Source organism: Aotus nancymaae, unplaced genomic scaffold (assembly GCF_030222135.1).
Source record: "Aotus nancymaae isolate 86718 unplaced genomic scaffold, 86718_ANA_hifiasm-v0.15.2.pri h1tg000033l, whole genome shotgun sequence".
In the NCBI taxonomy this organism is placed as follows: Eukaryota; Metazoa; Chordata; class Mammalia; order Primates; family Aotidae; genus Aotus; species Aotus nancymaae.
The window spans coordinates 24,731,852-24,755,510 of record NW_026988447.1 but is presented as its reverse complement, the minus strand read 5'-3'; the positions used below and the strand labels follow the sequence as shown (position 1 = coordinate 24,755,510).

General features: G+C 35.1%; 1 protein-coding gene across 6 annotated transcripts in view; it reads right to left on the bottom strand.

The window, feature by feature from the left end:
* The window catches only part of INPP4B (inositol polyphosphate-4-phosphatase type II B), an 851,576-nt gene that overhangs the window by 231,226 nt on the left and 596,691 nt on the right, over positions 1 to 23,659 (bottom strand). For all 6 annotated transcript variants that reach the window (XM_064383845.1, XM_064383847.1, XM_021666733.2 and 3 more), the window contains 2 exons: positions 15,849 to 15,921; positions 697 to 844 (listed from right to left, as the gene is read on the bottom strand). In XM_064383845.1, the coding sequence (XP_064239915.1) occupies positions 697 to 844; positions 15,849 to 15,921 (221 nt within the window). The remainder of the gene's footprint in view (positions 1 to 696; positions 845 to 15,848; positions 15,922 to 23,659) is intronic.

Sequence of the window (23,659 nt, the reverse complement as noted above, 5' to 3'; positions counted from 1 at the left end):
CTGTCATCTCCAATAGTTTTTAGACTAATAAGTTTCTGAAAGCCTTGCTACAAATTAGAAGTCCAAAGGAGAGTCAAATAGGAATTACTTCCAGAAACAGCAACCATAAGCAGTTGAGGGAAAGACACAAGAATTATTACAAGATCAAAGCTCAAATTATTGGCTAGATACCAAGGTATCCACAGAAATATAGCTCAAACCACAAATCAAAGTCACATACATAATGTTAAATTTTCTAGTAGCCATATTTTAAAAGTTTAAAACAGAAACAGGTGAGGTTAACTTTAATAATATATTTTATATAACCCCAATATATCCAAGTTAACATTTTGTTATTAAATCATCTGCAAATGTGTGCTAAGAATTAAAGGTCTGGTGTGTATCTTACACTGATAGAACATTTCAATTTGGACTAGTCATATCTCAAGTAATCAATAGTTACATAGGACTAGTGGTCACCATAGTGGACAGTTCAGGTCTAGATTTTTATGTTATCATTATGCCTTTAGAAAAATGTTCCAGGGACAAAAATAACCTAATATGTGAGGTAATGCAAATGTTAACTGGCTCAATTTAGCTATTTCACAATGCACGCATATTTCAAAACATGTTGCAATTATATATAGTTTGTCAATTAAAACTTTTAAAATGACATATAATTAAATAATATGAGAGATAATAGCTATTTTCTCTTACCTGCACAAATCTTCTTTAATGTGAAGGGAAATCAATTCCTTAGGAATATGAAAAGAAAGAATGCTCTCTGACATCTGCTCCCGAATTCGCATCCACTTATTGTCAGATGTGGGAAATCTATATAATTTACATACTGGGTTCTTTAACACTGAGAAAAAAAAAGAAAAAAATAGCTAAATTTTAAGCAAATGCATATTAGGTGTAGCCCAATTAACAAAACCATTAATCAAGGTAGCATTTTAATTATTCATCTGATCAAAAATTTCTTTATCAAAATCCATTAGTGTATCTACATTTCTAAAAATTGTATTTTGACATCTTTTTTCCAGTAGCTTCTGAGACATATAATCTTTGTTAAATTAAAAAACAATTATACATCAAGCTCCAAATCATAAAGTAGCTACTACTTTATGATTTGAAAGCCACAACAGCTACTGTGGCTAATTTACTACCTATTGATTCTTCTCTTCTTCTAAAGTTTTACAAAGTATATGTGCCTACAAGTACAAATTAAAGTGTAAGTATACAATCCTAATATACACTTTGAACAAATATATTTCTGAATTTCTTTTTTTTTTTTTTTTTGAGACGGAGTTTCGCTGGTTACCCAGGCTGAAGCGCAATGGCGCGATCTCGGCTCACCGCAACCTCCGCCTCCTGGGTTCAGGCAATTCTCCTGCCTCAGCCTCCCAAGTAGCTGGGATTACAGGCAAGCGCCACCGTGCCCAGCTAATTTTTTGTATTTTTAGTAGAGACGGGGTTTCACCATGTTGACCAGGATGGTCTCGATCTCTTGCCCTAGTGATCCACCCGCCTCGGCCTCCCAAAGTGCTGCGATTACAGGCTTGAGCCACCGCGCCCGGCCATATTTCTGAATTTCTTCTGATCACTTTTAGTCAACTTTTTCTACTTATATAGTAAGTCAAGAACTGATATGCTATTTTGGAAGTTTCAAAAGGCCTTACTGAATGTTATTTCTTACATGTCAGAAAGGTTCACTCATTTGGCTTAAAAGCTGTTAAAATTCAAATACCATACATACTTTAGTGTCAATGAGTCAATAACACACTTTCCTGAAACCGTGTATTATTAGAAGGAAGGCAGAGAGACTGTGAAGAAACTGTATTTAGGGTGGAGGGGAAAGTATCAAGGTAATGTAACCAAGAATTTTTAAAAAGATTCAGAAAAAGAGTATAGGATTAGATATTATGGTAACATTTGATACTTATTAGTGAAGCCAGCACTCACATCACACTTTCAAGCAATCAGGGCAGAATTTCATTTCCATTGCTCTTCAGCAGTGAATGCCTATGCCACACTTATACACCAAAGCTTAGCAGGCAATAAAATATCAAGTCAGTCACCAGTCAAGAATCTATGATTAGTTGGCTTCAGTTTACAATAAAGCTAATTAAAAACATTAGTTGATATTGAACCAGAAGGCTTTCAGTAATACTGAACACGATATGTGGGCTAGATCTTCTCAATGTACAGGGAAAAATTCTTTTTAAAAATTTAGGGTCTGTAAGACCACCATATTTCATTCACTACTTGGGTAAAAATACATCTTTTTGAACATGAAATGAGGATCTAGTCATCCATTCCCCTGCAATCATCCATTCTCAAAATTACATACACTCTGGACATTATCATTATCAAACTTGGTACCATGATGGAAATCTTGATTCCAAACATCCCATTCTTCAACCACCAGATTCAAATCTTCTAGTACACTTACATACTCCTGCCAAGAATTAGAGAGCTCTCACTTTTTCAACAGCATCAATAGAAGACAGAAGACAGTACACTATTTCTAGCATGTTGAGAGAAAATACTGCATTTTAAAATCTAGAGATGTATGCCCCAAAGATTATCTTTTGAATATAAGCATAATATTTAAATTTTGTCAATTTGTTTACAGAATATACACTTAGAGTTCATTATCTTTACTTTCTTTTGCCTTAAATATAAGAACTTACAGGCAGTCAATAAAAGAAAATTAAAAATTTTATTCACTTGTAAAATGATAGTGTTTCAAAGATGTAAGAATGTTATTATTGGCTGGGCGCGGTGGCTCAAGCCTGTAATCCCAGCACTTTGGGAGGCCGAGGCAGGTGGATCACAAGGTCAAGAGATCGAGATCATCCTGTTCCACATGGTGAAACCCCATCTCTACTAACACACACAAAAAAATTAGCTGGGCATAGTGGCGCGTGCCTGTAATCCCAGCTACTCGGGAGGCTGAGGCAGGAGAATTGCCTGAACCCAGGAGGCGGAGGTTGCAGTGAGCCGAGATCACACCATTGCACTCCAGCCTGGGTAACAAGAGCGAAACTCCGTCTCAAAAAAAAAAGAATTTTATTATTGCCTCTATTGTAGTATCTTTGGAATAGGAAGAGGAAAAAAAATATGTACTAAATTCATTATGGTGTCCATATACCAAATAAGAGTTCTCATGAATTTCCAATATATCTAACATGGTTAGGAATATGAATGCATCATTTTGTGGTAAGACAAGCTTCAGTCCTTGAAATGGTCAAGTTGTTTATTTAGCAACATACATAAATATTTTATTACTGGGTTTATCTAGACTCAGTATAAGTGCGATTTTTTAAACTCTATTTTTTTTCATGTTCAGAACTTTTATATCTCCCAAAGCATGGTTAAAAATCCTTGGATTTTGCTTGCCTTTTATACATCAATAATAATTTTTTAGAAAAATTGTATTTTTAATTATGTCACAAAATATAAAAGTCCTCATTTTCTCTGTTGATCTCAAAACAAATCATTCTACTTTATATTTTATTGTTTTCTTTTCTTTTCTTTTCTTTTGGTAACAGGGTCTCACCCAGGCTAGAGTGCAATAGTGTGATCTCAGCGATCTTCCTGCCTCATCCTCTCAAGTAGCTGGAACCACAGAAGCATGCCAATTTTGGTAATTTTTATTTTTATTTTTGTAAAGATGGAGTTTCACCATTGTTACCCAGGCTGGTCTTGAACTCCTGGGCTCAAGCTATCTGCCCACTTCGGCCTCTCAAAGTGCTGAGATTACAGGTGTGAGCCACCACTCCTGGCCTTATTGTTTCCATACTAATACTCTTCAATGCACTTTGAATTTAAACCTTGGTTGAAACAGATTAAGCAGAAATCAAGGGTGCTTTGATTAATGAACACTACAACTCTCCTATAACTCCAAGGACTCTCTAGAAATGCTGCTGTTTATAAAGAAAATATTTGGGACAATTTAAAAACCAGGCAGTTTAATCATGCAAAAAATTTCCAGTAATGTTGCTGATTTAACTTTTACATTATGGGTTCTGATCTTTTGAGACACATAGGTCTCCAAACATTAGTACTAAACTGTATATCTTTATCATTTAATCTCAGTGCAGATATAATGGAATCTACTTTGCAACCTTGTTTGATCCAGCAGTGTTGCTTATTAAACACCTATCATGTCTGAAGCAAGAATATCTCCTATGTATCATAAAATACAATAAAATGGAGTGTTATTTTTAAAATGAAGAAATTAGGTCTGATCTTTAAGTGCCATGCAAACTCATTACACAAAGAGCAAATAAAATGTTCTCAACTCAAAATTCTTGCTGGTCTGATGGTAGGGAGATTTTGTTATCCTCACATAGAAGAAAAACATGGTACTCATGTATTGAATATTGAACAATGGGCCACAAAAGATAAATATTTTGTCAACTTTTTAAAAAATAATTCTTCTCTATATCATAAAAACTCTGCTCACATACACTCCAGCTGTGTAAATAAGCAAATGCCTGCGTAAATGACTTTCATCTCTGGCTCTCCACTGGTGGCAAGTATTTATTCATGCAGGAGATGGCTTGCTGACCATACAATAGGCTTATCCCAATAACAGTAACTATGTAATACCTACTATATGTTCTTTTTAAAGAGAGCCCTGTGTGTATTGTCATCTTTATTTTTTCACTGCTTTTGCCATACAATTGCTAAAATTATCATGTGACTGATTGTACCAAAAGAAAAGTAGTTGAGATGTTTTGGACCATATCATTGTACTGCGATGACAATGTGTGTGAAGTTCTAAACTAGTCCAGATCTTGATTGACACATTCCCCTTAAGGTCCACCCCCTGAGATAGAACACAAAGTAAATGGAAAGATTTTTCTTTCCTTTGAAACTGCTGCACAACTCAAATTTCTATATTGTTTCTCCCAGACTGTAATAGGGACATTTAACAAGGTAGCATGCCACCTGCTTTTCCATGGATTCAGTAACGGTGAAAGCCAAACTGCTGCAGTTCTGAATTATCCAAAGTAAGGATGCCAAGGAAATGTTCAACAAAGCCAACACAGATAAAAAAGACTGCTGCTCAAGCAACCTTGGAGCAGAAAAGATAAACCAAAGAGACATCATAGGGATGGCTTTCTCCTTGCTCTTTCTGTAAACAAAGGTATGTTAGGGATATCAGTAGGTTGACTGGTCAAGAAATTTTGGAAATACAGATTCAGGGTCCAGGGATAATAAAAAAGCTCAAACATTTACTTCACTAGGTTATCTTGTATATGTTTCGCCGGAGGAAGCTAATCTGTGATTATATTCACACACTTTCTTGCTTCCAGTACATGATAGAAGGAGCATAATAAAATGAATCCAACTTCATTGGCTTCAGGTCTCATAGATTCATTATTTTACTACACTGCAGATTCTTGTAGAGCATCCACTCATTACAAAGTTTTAATTATGTTGTTGTTTAATTAATTATACAGCTAAATGTACCTACATTGCCTATTTTCCAAAAGCTACATTATACTTTCTAAGGATAAGTCTGTAATCCAATTAGATACTGACACAGCCTCATTTGTATTTGAAGATATCTTAGACTTAAATACATAATAAATGAAAGTTGGCTTTTTTAAAGATTGGATGAGCACTGAGAAAGTTAAATAGAAATCACAAAAATACTGTCCTTAGCATGATTTCAGAAAAGTGAGGGTAAGAAAAACATAAGAGGAGCTCAGAATATACAGCAAACAGATATCCTGAATCCAGCCAAACTTGCAAGTTCTTGGCCAAAAATAAGAAAAACTATTAAAGATGTCATACTAAAACACAAATGCATTATTTGTCTGCAGTTAGTGACAACTGGTGAATTTCATCTGTAGAATTTGGATTTTAGATCTCAGGTGGTTAGAAAAAGGGTTGGCCTTAGCTCTGTTCATTCTGTTTCAGTTAGTGAAGGATACAACTTGTAAAGCTAGAAGATAGCTCCTATTTCATGCTGAGAAACCCGGGACAACCCGTAATCTATTGAACTCATTATGTTGTTTCTTGTCAATATGCCTCTGGTCAAGGCATTCCATGCACCTCACAGAAATCCCCCAACTTTCCTAACCACATGTAATCATCCTATAAACTTTGCTCAGCTATTACCTCCTCTAGGAATCCTTCTTCAACCTCTACTATCACCCTCCCTATATAGGAGTCTCTTCTTTTTACTTCACACCTCCATCTGTATCAAGGTTCTTACCAACTGTACTACAGTAATCTGTTTAGTGGTCCATGTTTCCCACAGGAATATGAGCTGTGTGGGGGAGGACAGTGGTGGAGAGGGCTATGCCATTTTTCTTGTTCTTTTTTCCTGCTGCACTTAGTATAATGCCCAGCAAATAGAAACATTTCACACAAATGAGCCTTAGATCTTGCGACTCAGATGAATTCCATCATTATTCTCCCCATGAAGAGAACATGTACAACACCAACAATTGTGGAAATTGAGAGGGATAAAGGCAAGAGGGAAGAGCATAATTAAAAGCCCCACTGCAAGAGGGAGCACAGGTATCAGAATCAGGGAAAAGATTAACCATAATTGAAAGACCTCTTCATGTTCTTCCATAAAATGTTAACTTTTTGACTATTATCACTTTCTTGTCTGTTTTCTTTTCTTCTAGTTTACCTAAGGGAGGAAGAGGAGGAGATAAACAGACTTACAAAGATAGCTGAAGCATTTAAAGGTGTCTAAGAGATGGTTCTATTCATTATTAGATGGCGAAGTTTACTCTTCCATTGGAAGCGACTTAACATCCTAAGTTAAATCCTGTTAGCACACAGTAATGAAAACATATGGAAATTTCAAAAGAGCAAAGCGCATGGATTACATCACATTTGTTAAAACAGTAAAGGGCAAATAAATCTAGATAGGAAGTGAAAAGGATCAAGGGCCAATATTATGAGCCAAGATGGCCCCAGATTTTACATACTAAAGAGATATAAACACTGAGGCAAAATTCATTTAAATCATATGGAGAAAATATATTTTTGTTATTATAAAATGAATACCATCTGACATTCAACAAGGTACTGAATTTTTTACCACATGAATGAGAAGAAAAACAGGGAAAAACTTGGCACTTGCTTTTGGCTGGAATTCATCAGGACTCAAAATGACTATAGGAGGAACTAGTTTTGACAATCTCTTAAAATATCCTGAATCACACATTGCTTTGGATGAGGGTGGTAATGAGGAGAAAGTTATCTCAATATTTAGCTCAATTGTGTGGTATTGTGAAAGTCAATTAAAATCTATGGTGCTACATGAGGAAGAACAAAATTTATTATTATTATTATTATTATTATTATAAGTTCTGGGATACGTGTGCAGAACGTGCAGGTTTGTTGCATAGCTTAACTCATGCCATGGTGGTTTGCTGCACCCATCAACTAATCATCTACATTAGGTATTTCTCCTAATGCTATCCATTCCCTAATCCTGCACCCCTCGACAGACCCCAGGGTGTGATATTACCCTGCCTGTGTTCATGTGTTCTCATTGTTCAACTCCCACTTATGAGTAAGAACATGTGGTGTTTGGTTTTCTGTTCCTGTGTTAGTTTACTGAGAATGATGGTTTACAGCTTCATCCATGTCCCTGCAAATGAAATGAACTCATCCTTTTTATGGCTCCATAGTATTCCATGGAGTATATATACCATATCCACATTTTCTTCATCCAGTCTATCATTGATGAGTATTTAGGTTGGTTCCAAGTTTTTGCTATTGTGAATAGTGCTGCAATAAACATACGGGTGCATGTGTCTTTATAGTAGAATGATATATAATCCTTTGGGTATATACCCAGTAATGGGATTGCTGGGGTCAAATGGTGTTTCTAGTTCTAGGTCCTTGAGGAATCACCACACTGTCTTCCATAGTGGTTGAGCTAATTTACACTACCACCAACAGTATAAAAGCATTCTTATTTCTCCACATCCTCTCTAGCATCTGTTGTCTCCTGAATTTTTAATGATCACCATTCTAACTGGCATGAGATGGTATCTCACTGTGGTTTTGATTTGCATTTCTCTAATGACCAATGATGATGAGCTTTTTTTCATATGTTTGTTCACTACATAAATGTCTTCTTTTAAGAAGTATCTGTTCATATCCTTCACCTACTTTTTGATGGGGTTGTCCGGTTATTTATTTTTTCTAAATTTGTTTAAGTACTTTGTAGATTCTGGCTATTAGCCCTTTATCAGATGGATAGATGATTGCAAAAATTTTCTCCCATTCTGTAGGTTGCCTGTTCACTCTGATGATAGTTTCTTTTGCTGTGAAGAGCTCTTTAGTTTAATTAGACACCATTTGTCAATTTTGGCTTTTGTTGCCATTGCTTTTGGTGTTTTAGTCATGAAGTCTTTGCCCATGCCTATTGAATCATATTGCCTAGGTTTTCTTTTAGGGTTTTTATGGTTTTATGTATTACATTTAAGTCTTTAATCCATCTTGAGTTAATTTTTATATAAGGTGTAAGGAAGGGGTTCAGTTTCAGTTTTCTGTATATGGCTACCCAGTTTTTCCAACACCATTTATTAACTAGATAATTATTTCTCCATTGCTTGTTTTTCTCAGGTTTGTCAAAGATCACATGGTTGTAGACCTGTGGCATTATTTCTGAGGCCTCTGTTCCATTCAACTGGTGTAGATATAGATATAGATATAGATATAGATATAGATATAGATATAGATATAGATATAGATAATCTGTTTTGGTACCCTCACCATGCTGTTTTGGTTACTGTAGCCTTGTAGTATAGTTTGAAGTCAGGTAGCATGATACCTCCAGCTTTGCTCTTTTTGCTTAGGATTTTCTTAGCTATATGGGCTCTTTTTTGGTTCCATGTGAAATTTAAAGTAGTTTTTTCTAATTCTGTGAAGAAAGTCAATGATAGCTTGATGGAGATAGCATTGAATCTACAAATTACTTTGGGCAGTATGACCATTTTTATGACATTGATTCTTCCTATCCATGAGCATGGAATGTTTTTCCATTTGCTTGTGTCTGCTTTTATTTCCTTGAGAAGTGGTTTGTTGTTTTCTTTGAAGAGGTCTTCACATCCCTTCTAAGTTCTATTCCTAGGTATTTAATTCTCTTTGTAGCAATTGTGAATAGTAGTTCACTCATGATTTGGCTCTCTGTTTGTCTATTATTGGTGTATAGTAAAATACAAAAACAGAGCAAGACTCCATCTCAAAAAAAAGAAAGAAAGAAAGAAAGAAATGCTTGTGATTTTTGCACATTGACTTTGTATCCTGAGACTTTGCTGAAGTTGCATGTCGGCTGAAGAAGATTTTGGGCGGAGATATTAGGGTTTTTTTTAAATACACAATCATGTCATCTGCAGTCAGAGACAATTTGACTCCCTCTTTTCCTATTTTAATACACTTTATTTCCTTTTCTTGACTGATTGTCGTGGCCAGAACTTTCAATACTATGTTGAATAGGAGTGGTGAGAGAGGGCATCCTTGTCTTGTGCCAGTTTTCAAAGGGAATCCTTTCAACTTTTGCCCATTTGGTATGATATTGGCTGTGGGTTTGTCATAAATGGTTCTTATTATTTTGAGATCATTACCTGGTTTATTGAGAATTTTTAGCATGAAGGGGTGTTGAATTTTATCAAAGGCCTTTTCTGCATCTATTGAGTTAATCACGTGGTTTTTGTCATTGGTTCAGTTTATGCATTGAATTATGCTTATTGATTTTCATATGTTGAATCAGACTTACTTCCCAGGAAAGAAGCTGACTTGACCATGGTGGGTAAACTTTTTGAGGTGCTGCTGGATTCAGTTTGCTAGTATTTTATTGAGGATTTTTGCATTGATGTTCATCAGGGATATTGTCCTGAAATTTTCTTTTTTGTTGTGCCTCTGCCTTGTTTTGGTATCAGGACAATGCTGGCCTCATAAAATGAGTTAGGGAGGAGTCCCTCTTTTTCTATTGTTTGAAATAGTTTCAGAAGGAATGGTACCAGCTCCTCTGTGTACCTCTGGTAGAATTTGGCTGTGAAACCATCTGGTCCTGGGCTTTTTTTGGTTGGTAGCCTATTAATTACTGCCTTAATTTTAGAACTTGTTGTTGGTCTATTCAGGGATTTGACTTCTCCTGGTTTAGCCCTGGGAGGGTGTATGTGTCCAGGAATTTAACCATTTATTGTAGATTTTTTAGTTTATTTGAGTAGAGGTGTTTATAGTATTCTCTGATGGTAGTTTGTATTTCTGTGGGATCAATGGTGATCTCCCCTTTATCATTTTTTGATTCTTCTCTCTTTTCTTCTTTATTAGTCTGGCTAGTGATCTATCTATTTTGTTAATCTTTTCAAAAAACCAGCTTCTAGATTCATTGATTTTTTTGAAGGGTTTTTCATGTCTCTATCTCCTTCAGTTTGAGGCAGAACAAAATTTTAAATGAGAATTTTTCAGTAATACTTAAGAAAAGTAATAAATTGTTTTATTCCAAACCTATATAATTTAATTCAAACATTTTTCTCACAGAAAGAAAAATAATGCAGTTTTCTGTTATCTGAAGTATAAATTCAGATAAGATTCACCTGTTATTTACCATTTAACAAGCATAATTAAACTGTGGTATGGTAGAACCTCAGTATGCTCTGGAGGGAAGGAAGGCATCACCCCTCCTGCCCCTGCCCTCCAGCCTCCTGTGCTCTTATCTGCTCTAGGCACTTTCCACTTCCATGACATGTTATATTGTACATCACCAGAATGATGCCTCACTGACTTCTGACCACCCTCATCCCAAGATCAGGTTAGCTCTCGGCATTTTTCCCTTTAAGAGGGTATCAGCGAATGGATTGCATCTACGTCCAGACTCAGATCTGTCAATTTATGAAGCCTTTTCCCCATGATATTTAAAAAAGAAAAGCACCCTTTCCTCTCCCTCCTTTCCCTCTCTCTCTGTTTTTATCTCTCTGTCTCTATCTCTCCATCTCTTTCTCTCTGTCTGTGTTTCTCTCTTTCACTGCATGTGTGTGTGTGTTTAAACTTAGGAGTCACCATTATTTTAAGGGCCATTTGGGAAAATCAGTTCTCTTGCTTGGTTCTCTTGAAATCTCAGGGGCACGTTCAGCAGGGCTGGAAATTTTTATTCCTGATAATAAATTTTTTTAACCAATAAATATTAACCAAGTTCTAACTGATTGGAGATTTGTAGATCAATGGGAGAGGGTGCATGCTAAGTAATGAGGAATTCAATTTATAAGGTTTAAGTATCCAGCGTATATTAACATAAAACGATATATACTGCATATTTAAAAAAAAAAAAAGCAATGTTCCTTCTTCCTAAGTAGCTTACAATCTAGTATCTTCTTCAAAGCAACAAAAGTAGAAGGTTTAACCCTATTTGGGGAAAAAGAATCAAAGCTGTGAAGCAAGAAGTATAAATACCAGTAAGTTATCCACATAGGAGGGTGAACTGTACATATTTATGACTAATAGCAGCACAGTTTCCTCATCTTGGTTTAGATTCCAACTCATACAGTCATGGAAATTATTGTTGTTAGATATATAAAAATCTACATCAGATCTAATGCGTGCTGAGTGGGGGAAACTCACTCTAAATGGGACCATAATATGAAACTTTGTGGTAGGGTCTACAAGCTTCTCAGATTTGCCATGGTAATATGAGGGTCTATGGGCTGAAGTACTCTATAGAATTATATAATAATTTTACCAAAAAAGAAAGAACTAAGAAATTAACAGGGAATTGTCTTTACAACATTTTTTAATGTTTTATCACTGGTCAGACTTTTTAACTGTAAATGACAAATGTTCCTCCATATAAAACTGATGAAAATGAATACTTTCGTGAAGTGGTTCTAAAAAGAAAGAGAACATAGCAAAGGCTTACCTATGCCACATCAACTTCAAATATTGAAGAGCCAAAAAGGAAGTCAAAAATTGTTTAGGTTAATTTGGTCATTTAAAAATAACTGAAAGGCAAAAAAGCTGAACTGTCTTTCAGGATCAAACTGCTGGTTGAAAATCTAGGCTTTAAAACCAGTTCTTCTGTCAGCCCATCCCGTGTTTTTGTATTAATGCTACCAGAGCCCATTTATCATTGTTGTGCTGCAGACAAGGTGCCTTAGTCAGTGTGACTCAGGCACCAAACTCCATGACTATGTGAAAGACCTTACCATCTCCACTTCTATACAGTCAAAATTCACTTCCCCTACTCCCCTTTCCACCCCACCTCCAATAACAAATACTTTAAAGCTTTCTTAGTACTATTTTGCTTAAATAAATAAGCAAATCATTAGAGATAAGTCTACTCTATAAAAACTTAATTTTATAAGCTATGTAATTAGAAAGTCAAATTAAGAGCTTTACATTTCTAATACAAACTGTGTCTTCTAGTGTGCCTTGTTTGTTTTCCCATGTAACTCAGGCACTTATATATCTTTCTTATGGAATTGTAAATTCTGCCCCATGTCTTCCTTATTTCTTCTCTTCTACCCTGATTTCCCCAGATTCCCAACATATACATTCAACCTGCAAGGGTATGGAAAGGGTGAGACCTTAGGGGAAAGTGTTTTTCTTCTTAGTTTTACTACAGATAAGTGAATTTCCTGATTTATACCAAAATCTCTAGAGATGTAAATAGAATAGTGAAGTACTGATATGAGATATGGCATTCTCTCCCACTAAGTGGTTCATAACTCACTGGAGACCGAAAAGCTCCATTTAAGACAATACAAAGACTTGAGAAGAATGGCAATAGCTCACTTTGCCTACAGATTAAAGAAATAGCACATGGGTATAGAATGGATTAATTCCAAAGTTGCTGAGTTTATATAAATAAATAAATAGAACAAAAGATAAAAGTACACAGGCCAAAGTCATACATATACATATTCTATATCTGCACAATGCACCTTTATATTTTGAATAGAAACATTTTATGAATAGCACTTAGTTGTATTTTTATAAGGTTTTTAAAAATCCAGTCTTTAAACATTTGACTTTCATTTAGTCTGATCTTTCTCTAATATAAGATGATTGCAAGAAAAATATCTGTTGCAAATATCCTAGGTTCAGAGTGGTCCTCCAGAGGTTGACTGGACTAAAGATATTTAGAAATATCTTCAGAACTAAGTGGACTGTCACCACCAAACTATCACCTCCATGACAGGAGAAAAGCAATAATCAATCATCTTTCACTCCACTACATATATTTAAAATGCAGAATGCAGATGCTCCCATAAATTTCATGTCACTAGTTTTTGTCATATTACAATTTATATGTCACAAATAAATACCCTGGAAGTCTGGAATAATTAATATGGCTTCCAAGACTTGTGCCTTACAGGGTTTATGGCACAGCTATGGAGAAGTAAAGATCTATTTTTCAGTATGATCTCTCTGTCCTCTTTTTCCTTAAGTAATATGTTTACTTGATTTTAAAGTAATATTTCTCTTTCTCCTTGATATTTGTACTTAACCAATAAGTAACACAAAATGGCACTTCTTTTTTTGTGTATAAAAAGTTATAAGGTTCACATAAGTCAATCATTAAACTTTGTCTTATATAGTATAGATTATTTTGGTGATAACCTGAGTCAAGCTGTATTTAACACGAACTTAATATCCCACTCAAATTTATTTTAAAAAATTAGCATTTAGTGAATGAAATATATTATAGTTTATGAACACAGTAAAGAACTAAAGGTTTAGTTCAGGTTGAAAAGAAATGTGAAGAGATCCCTTTGATAATACTTTAAATATTTTAAAAGCACTAATAACCCAGGTGCTTTTATAATGTATGGTTGATTTATTAATAGCTGTCTGGGTAGACCCTTCAAAACACTATTTAGCACATACTGCACAATATTACATCTTTCATAAAAACAAAGAATAATCCCATTTCATTTGGCCATAGTTTGAGAAGCACCTGTGCCTCTCTGATTTAATTCTTCATTCTGTGTAAGTGGAATTGATGTTTTAAAACATATTTCTCAATTAAATTGTATTTTATTTATCCATGTGTATAAACAGAGCCAAAGGGATGTCTCTCCTTCTCCATTCCCTATTGTTGACTGCCTCTTGCAAGAGAAAACTGCTAATAATTTAGAAGTTATGAATTTGTAAGTCTTTGAATTTCTGTATAATTCATTAATCTGATTATCATGCTATGTATGTCACTGCTTAAATGTACAACATGGCAGGGCTAGAAAAAAGAGTAAGGTATTTTACTTTGACACCAATTTGTCGATTAATGCCTTCTTAGTAAAACCACAGCCTATTACTTATGAGCAAAGGTCATGGAATCGAAGTGGATTTAAATTCTGGACCCATTGTTCACTGCATAGGTGACCTTGAAGACTTCCTCATTTGTGAAATATGGATAATGATAGTACCTTCCTCATAGCACATGTCACAGGATTATCTAAGATAAGGCATATAAGGCACTAACACATTGCCTGTCACTATAGTAGTCATCATTTACTAATGGTCATTTAATTTACATTATCATTTAAACAGTAGTTCCATAATTTTACATATTCGTATTACCACATGTTTTAACTGTGCAATACATCTCCATTTTATTCATAAATACATTTACTATATAGTTTGATACATATTACTGTAATACAGTACACACATATATACCCAAGAATGCACAAATGTGATTATGAAGTTTTCCTATTGAATCCATATATCTATTGTTTTAACAACTTTATGAGTAGTTATATATTTAGGAAGTCAAACTAAACATGAGCTTCACACTGTCTTCTAGTGTTTCTTGTTTTGGATAATACATGATCCAATAGCTAAAAGAAATTTACAGTTATGTGCAGTTTAACAAGGGGATATGCTCTGAGAAGTTAGTCAGCAGGCAATTTGGTCGGTGTGCAAACATCATAGAGTGCACTTACACATACCTAGATGGTGGAGCCTACTACACACAGGCGATGTGGTATCGCCTATTGCTCCTAGGCTGCAACCTGTATAGTATGTGACTGTGCTGAAAACTGTCGGTAACATACCACGACAATATTTATGTACCTAAACATATCTAAACATAGGAAAGGTACAGTAAAAATATGGTATAAAAGATTAAAAATGGTACACTTGTATAGGGCACTAACCGTGAATGAAGCCTGCAGGGCTGGAAGTTGCTCTGGATGAGTCAGTGAGTGAATGGTAGATGAATGTGAAGGCCTAGGACATTACTGTACACCATGGTAGACTTTATAAACAGCATACACATAGGCTACACGACATTTTATAAATATTTTTCAATAATAAATTAATCTAGGATTAACGTAATTTTTTTATTTTATGAACTTTTAAATTTTCTTAACTTTTTGACAGTTTTATAACAACACTTAGCTGAAAATACAAATACATTTTACAGCTATACAAAAATATTTTTTCCTTATTCTATAACCTTTTGTTATTTATTTATTTATTTATTACTTTTTAAACTTTTTGTTAAAAGCTAACACAAAAACACCCACATTAGCCTAGGCCTATACAGAGTCAGGATCATCAAGGTGTCACTAGGCAACAGGAAAATTTTAGCTGCATCACAATCTTATAAGACCACTGTCATATATGCAGTTGTCATTGACCAAAGGTCATTAGACAGCACATGGCCATATTCGTTTTGCCATATAGCTAGCACATTTATCTTTCCTGTGGAATTGTACAATCTTCCCCATTCTGCTGGACCCTCGTGATTTCCCAGTGTATTTACTAAGCTTCACGAACTACAGTGAGAATGCTGGTTCAGTGTTGACTTTATATAAAATTAAAACTCATTTTCATATGAAATTAATATAAGTACTTAAAACTAAGTTACATACCTGAATTCAAAAAAGGCAGGTTATCTTTTCCGCTCACACTTTCTGGGGCTGTATATTCACATACCAGGGCACACTAGGAAAAAAATGTAAAAAAAAAAATGGAAAATAATTAAAATAAGAAATAATATTCTTTTATTTTCTTTGCAAAACATGAGGCTATGTACATGGTCTCAAAAGTTTTGAATACTTTTATAAAACTATTTCTAGCCTTATCTTTACTATGAAGAGTGTTTAACTTGTGATTTACTAAATGTATATGTAATAAGCTTATACAATTGTAGCGGCTACTCAGGGAAGAAATTAAAAAGAGAAAAAGGATTATCTCCAACATGCTAGAGATATGTTCCCCTAGCACAGTAAATCATATTTGACAAGCTGAATCATGTTGTATTTATTTCACCTTAGCTAATTTCAGATCAATAGAAAGCAAATTATTTTCAAGAGTTTAAGTAATTGCAACTTTAAACAAAAGACAAAATATGTTAAAGCCACTAGTTACATAGGGCAAAAGAATATTTGGTCTCCAGAAAAACAATGCAAACACTTGCTCAAAAAGCATGAGGACCATTTATAAATAAGTTGATCTCTGGAATCCATAATGAATTGATTCAGCTCCTGACCTTTGCAGTACTGTCAATCTCTCAACAGAAAGAGAAGAAACACAGACGAGCACATAGACATGTTCCTAGTGAATGAACCATGATGAGAGAGAATGTCCCAGACAATTTCTCACTAAATGTGGTACTCTCCCTCAGCGTCCTATGAAACTGTAATGGAAAGAGGAAACAGAATTCTTTTGGCCCCAGGAATCGGACAAGATCTATTTTCACATAGGCAGACTCTAGCATTTGTGTCTTCAAGTGAGTTTCCTTTTTTCTCTAGAAAAAATAGGGGGGTGGGGGTGGGGGCAGGGAAAAGAGGAGAATGAATTTTCAGAGCAAATACACTAGATATAAACAAGTAAATGCAAACAAAACAAAGCAAACATACACACAAAAATTGCAGAAAGTTACTCTGGTGACAAGGTCTAAGGGAACCAGCCAACCTTCTCTAAGTTTTGCATGGTTCTGCTCAGGGGTCTCTGAGGGCTCAGAACAGCTTCTCCAAGGTTGTATCAGCCTTGGTTGAGCTATTTCCCAACTGTTCTGTCTCCCTCCACCTCTCCTTCCCCAGGCACTGGCTCCCTTTGAGAATCATGGACACTGAGGTCACTTTTAACAATGGAATATATACGTTCCTCAAACATTTAGAGGAAGAAGACAAAGAAGTCAAAACACTGATCTAAATGTTACTTTCTATTTTCTTATAGTCTACTGCTTATTCCACAATCACAACATTCATCTCATTACTCAGGAAATTTCTTGATGGGGAGCAAAAGTGCTTTCATAATTTCTTTTTTTTTTTTTTTTTTAAGTGAAACTTTTTATTTTGAGATAATTATAAATTCACCTACAGTTGTAAGAGGTAATACGGAGAGTACTCTGGTGCCCTTTACCCAGTATCTTTATTGAGGTCCTAGTTGACTGAAAGAATGAATGACTGAAAATAGCTCTTAAAATTTGATGTTCTCTAAATCACATTTCTGACCATCCAAAAGTCAGAGGTGCACTTTTTTAATCCACAGCTAGTTTGGAAATGCACTTTCTAAATCTCTAGAATGATGCTCAGTGAAAATCAAAAAATTGTAATTTCTCCTATTTTAAACATTTCCTCTAATTCCTTTAGCTTATATATGGCTGTTAAAATAATTTTTCATCAATATTATATTCATCGTATCAGTTCAACTCTATAATGAATAATAACTACTTATGTCCAGTCAAATCCAATATTCTCAGGCTAGTCTGCAGATCCTTTCATAATTTGTTCCTGACACCCTTCCACATAATAAGCGGGTATTATATATGCCTATGAGCCACCCTTCTTTCCAAAAGAGGATCATCATCTACAATATAACTTACAGAAATGGTTCAGATTGAATACATTTAGTGAAAACATTCATAATTCATAAAAATCAGGCCATTATGTTGAGACATTGCTTTCCTATATGGAAGGATCCCTACCTCCTTATAATCAAACACAACTTTATTTCCTAACAGAAGGTCTGTATTATTTTACCAAATGAGTACAGAAATATAGCTTTCATACACTCATCTCTTCCATCCAATTTAGAAGGCATATATTTAGGACAATTTCAACCTAATTGCATTCTTATTTTGCAATTTTATTGTAGTTTAAAAGTTTACTTACTATTCAGAATATTTTCAAGTTTTAAAATCATGGTATATAAACAGAAAATACTCAAATAGGTGTTAAGCTAATCAATATATTCATATTTAGAATCAGTATTTTCTTCAATTTTGGTAACTTGAATTGTATAAACTCTATGTCTTTACTCAGATTGCTTTATTTCAAGCCAAAACCATATTCTTATTTATTTTACTTATTTATTTTTCAACTGACTCTAGATTCATCTCACACTGCACTAGATACTAGAGAATGTAAAGATAAAAATTATGTGGAACTGTGCTTAAAGAGGCTCAAACTATAGCTGCTGTTATTTAGTCTTATTATGGTGGATATTTGCAGCGTTACTTACATAGCATGTACTCTCAGTGTGATGACTCCACATTTGTGATTCCGAGCAGCAATAGCAAATGTCACATGCTTTTTGTGCTACATATAGCACTATAAGCCTCTTGATTTCAATGAAAACTTTAAAAACTGTCATTTGATTGCAAGTGGTAAAGGAAGAAAAATCCCATAGATATGTAAAACTCTTGGGGCTTAATAATTTTGAATATCATATCAATTTAGCATTCATTGAGCTGGAAAACCAGTCAGATTTTAAGAAATGATCATAAATCTCTGTATAAATACACTAAAGACCAATACTTGGCAAAGCACTTTTTTATAAATATGTTAGGTATTCCTTAAGTCATCATTCTCAAAGTTTGGTCCAGAGTTCCACAGAAGACTCTGATAACTCTACACTTTGCACAGAGCAAAGATAAAACTATTTTCACAATAATACTCAAACGTTGTCTTCTTTCCTCTCTTTTTTCTAAGAAGCATATGGTGAAATTTTCTAGAGGCTATATGATAACCATTTGATGGTCAACAAAATGTGTGACTGTATACTTTTGTGTTTTAAACATTCTTATTTTAATTTCTATAATATCTATTCTTAATCTGTCTTAAATATCTATATAGTTCAAATAAGTAAAATCTCTAATAGAGTAAATATTTAGAGATGAAATCTAATATAGTAAATACCTAGAGATGAAATCCATATAAATATACATTTTACACATAAAATACGAGAACTGCTGTGTTTATGTGATCTCATTCAGTTTCATAACTTTAAATATCATCCAAATACCATCCTGTGATATACAAATATATAAATCTAGCTTGGACATTTTCTTGGAATCCCAGACTTAAACTTCAACTGCTTACTTACATTGGCAATTTGGATGTCTAAGAGGAATTTCAAACTTAAAATCTAAGAATCTCCTGTCCTCCCCCACCTGCTTCTTCCAGTTCTCCTTACCACAAGAAATGATAATTCTACTTTTTCACTGTCCTTTTCCTATGGAATCTGAGACCATGGCATCTGAGCATTTCTCCATCAATACTGTCCTTCACTTCTGCCTGAATTTTGCAATAACCTCTGAACCAGGACTCATTCTTCTGCTCTTACCTCCTTGGGCATTTCTCAATACTGCAGCCAGAATGATGCTCTTAAAACACAAGTCAGATCATGTCAATACCAAGCTCAACCCCCCCCACTCTTTGTTTGACATTTAGCTCAGGTCTCATGGCTTACAGGGAAGTACACAATCTGTTTCTCCCTGCCCCATGAATCTCTGCCCCCAACTCCAACCAATCCTCCTCGACCCCTTAGATCCAGTCACACTGGCCTACTTGCTGCTCCTTCAACATAACAAGCATGCAGCCACCTCAGGGCCTTTGCTCTTGCTAGTCATGCTACCTAGAATTCTTATTCCTGCCATCTCTCTCTGTCTCACTCCCTTATTTTCTGAAAGTTTCCACTCAAACATCCCATTACCAGTGAATCTTTTTTTGACCAGCTAGAATTCTTATTCCTGCCATCTCTCTCTGTCTCACTCCCTTATTTTCTGAAAGTTTCCACTCAAACATCCCATTACCAGTGAATCTTTTTTTGACCAGCTAGTATGAATAAACATGCCTACGCACCACCTATTCCTTTTACCCTATCCTTTTTTCTGTACAGCAGATAGCACCAATCAATAATATATTACTTGTTATTTTAATTGTTTACTTCCCCTGAAGGTAGCATCTGTGTCTCTCTGGTTCATTGCTAAATCCCTAGAACCTAGTAGAATCCTTAGAATTTAGTAGGTGATATTTCTTGACAAATGAATGATGAATATCAATTGCCTACAAATATTCTCTATAAGGTAAGTCTGGTGATAATATTTTCAATATTATATTTGGAGGAAATAAGGGGATGAGACCCTCTGAAACTGGCCATTAGCCACCCAAAGACTCCACCTTTCCTCTGAGCATTGCTGATAGAAGTACAAAGAACAGGGGCAAGATGACCTGAGAAAAGCAGAAGGTTTTCCAAAGGGGATGCATTAGAATTCCACTTCTACTATTTTTTCTGGTATCAACATAATTAAGTCATTTTCTTTCCTTTTATAGAAATCACAATCCCTTCGGTCACTAGTACTATGCCACATTGAAATATAACACAGATCTTAAACTAACAGGAGGGACAAGGCAGGAGCTGAACTAAACTAAGCCTCTCTGGTGCCTCACTGCTGGATGCTCCCAACAATGCTTCAACCCTGACAGGAAGCTGATCATCTCTGTTGCAGGCAAAGAAGGACTGTGCACAATGGGAGGACTCTTCCTGTCTCAGGCAATCCCGTTGGCTGCTACTTACTAGGTTTTCTTATTTTTCACCTGATTTGATCATTTTTCTCCTGATTGATTATTTGCTTCCTACTTATCCTTTCTCTACTAGCATTGTCTTGGACTACTCCAAAAGTGGTTCTGTAAGTCTCTTTCTTTTTCTTCCACAATCCTACACTCTTCACTACATGCCATCTTTATTTATTGATCCACCAATTGCTAAAGAGTTATATGCATCCACATATCCTCACTTCTATAGCATAATTTTGAACTTTACTTCTTTAAAGTAAAATTGACTTCATTTATTTATTTCTGAGTTAGAATGTTTTAGGCACTGGGGATGAAGGAGAGAGCGAGAACAGACAAATAGTTTTGTCTCATGAAGTTTAATACTAGTGTGGAATATAGACCACAAATGAGATAAATTAGTAAATATTAGTAAATATATATATATATATATATGACATTGAACAATGACAAGTACAAATGACAAAAACGATGCAGAGAAAGGAGATAGAAAGTTTTGGGGTAGACACTGCAATCTTCAGTGGGGTTGCAGGAAAGGCTTCAGTGAGAAGGAGACATTTCTGCATAAAGACCAGATGGAAATAAGTGAACTACAAAATTACCTGGGGAAGACACTTCAAAGGGAGGTGGAAAAACAAAGTGCAGGGACCTTGAGTTGGCAATGTACCCAAAATGTTCAGGAACAACAAGGAAGACAATATGATTGGATTGTAGTGAGCAAAAGAAGAAGAGATGGGGAGGAGGTCAAAGAAGTAATGAAGTAGACAGGGGTGGAACAGGGAGACTCTTGTAAGACTTTGTGTTTGGTCACTGAAGGGATTTGAGTTTATACTTTTAGATAGTTGAGAAGCTGTGGGAGGAAAGACATGTCCTAAGTTACATTTAAATAGGATCACTTTGTTGCTCTGTTGAAAATAGACTGATGAAGTGGCATGTGTTGGCAGATCGAAGAGAGAGAAGGAGAAAATCAGGGAGATTTTTAAGTCATTACAGTAAACATCCAGGTGACAGACAACATTGGTAGCAGTGAAGGGGCCAAAAGTTGTTAAATTCTGGTTTCATTTAGAAAGTGCAGTCAACAGGATTTGCTGACATATTAACTGGGAGTTTATGAGAGGAAGAAAGGAATCAAAGCTGACTCTCAGAAAAAGAAAAAGTGTTTTGGATACCTAATGCAACATTAATCTACTATATTAGTTTTGAAAAAAGACAATTTTAGTATTTATTTCATAATTTTTTCTCTCAACTACTATGTGATTTTAATGTTTTATCATCTATTTCTATGTGTGCATATATTGAAGTTTGAAGCAATCTAATACGGTAAATGACCCTCTGAGCAATCTTCCCTTGATAACAACGATGTAGTCACAATATGATTTGTGGAAACAAGTAAGCAAAAGAAAGCAAACGTGAGAAGAAAGAGTTTGGATTTTCACTTATATTTTATTCCATCCTCTGAAATTTAAGACTCAAGATTAAAATGGAGTATTTTATATAAAGGTACTGTTATGGACTGAACCGTGTCTTTCAAAGTTCATATGTTGAAGCCCCAACCTCCAATATGACCATATTTGGAGATAAGGTTTTTTATGGAGGTAACTAAGACTAAATGAGGTCATAAAGATAGAGCCTTAATATTACAGAGCTGATATTCTTACAAGAAAAGGAGAAGATACCAAAACACTATCTCTCCCTCTCTCACTTCCTTTCTCTCTTCCTGCTTGTGCATAGAGGATAGACCATGTGAGAATGTAGCAAGAAGGCAGTAACTGAACAGGCTGGCACCTTGATCTGGAACTTTCTAGCCTCAAGAACTGTGAGAAAATAAATTCCTGTTTTTTAATCCATACACAGTTTATGGTATTTTGTTATGGCAGCCCAAGCTGAACAATACCAGTATCATGCTTTTATTTGTTTAAGTCTACATGAGATAACGTGTCACTTTCATGGCACATGATTACAGTGCTAATAGAAGTTTCATTCCTTTCTCCCTAGCTCATGCAAACCATGAGCGATATTATTTTAGGAATAACCTCTATTTCATTTACTTTCTCTTTCCATAAATGACAGTCATTCAGGTCTTAAATCACCATTAGTAACAGATAATATTAATTGATTTTCTATTGATTTTTGTTTAGCAGATTTCAAGGGTCCATGAATATGCAGTTCTAAAAAACACTCTAGGTGTTTCTGATCACAGTTTGAAAAACGCAGAGATAAAGTTATTTACACAATAAATATCATGCATGTTGGGCCTTACTATTTTTCTCAAATGTGAATATTCTTAAAGATTGCCAAGAGAGTTTATTAAAAAATTGCAAAAAGGTCAAGGTTTACAAATAATCCAGACAGGGCAGCACTGATGCCAAAATGTTTGGTGTGTTTACCATTTTAGTCAGCTTATGACTCATACACCGTGTGTACTGCCACTGCCACCTGCTATTTCTGGAACAGTTCAGTTAAGCCTCTTTTAAGTTCATGTTCCTAAGCCAGAAACACTCTGTAGGATTTGGGTGGGGGCATTTTCCTAGGTATCAAGTTCTCTATTTATGAAAAGAGCATAATTCATTTTGCACTACCTTATCTGTAGTGACATAGTCTGGAGTCAAAGGGTGGGCTAGTTTTGAGGAAAGTGGAAAAGTGGCTGGTAATATATTCAGAATCAGAGAAAGGAGCTCTACTTTGAAATGGGAAGTGTTTCTGCTACTGGTCTCCTGGTACACAGTTATAGGTCTAGGCATGATTATCTGCCTATTTCTTCTCTGGGTTCCCAGTTTAGCTTCCAAATCCTCCCTCCTTGATCTTGATGCAAGTGTTCATGTGATAGTGACAAAGATGAGTCTTATATAGAACTACAAAACAAACAAGGATGGAAAGAAGGA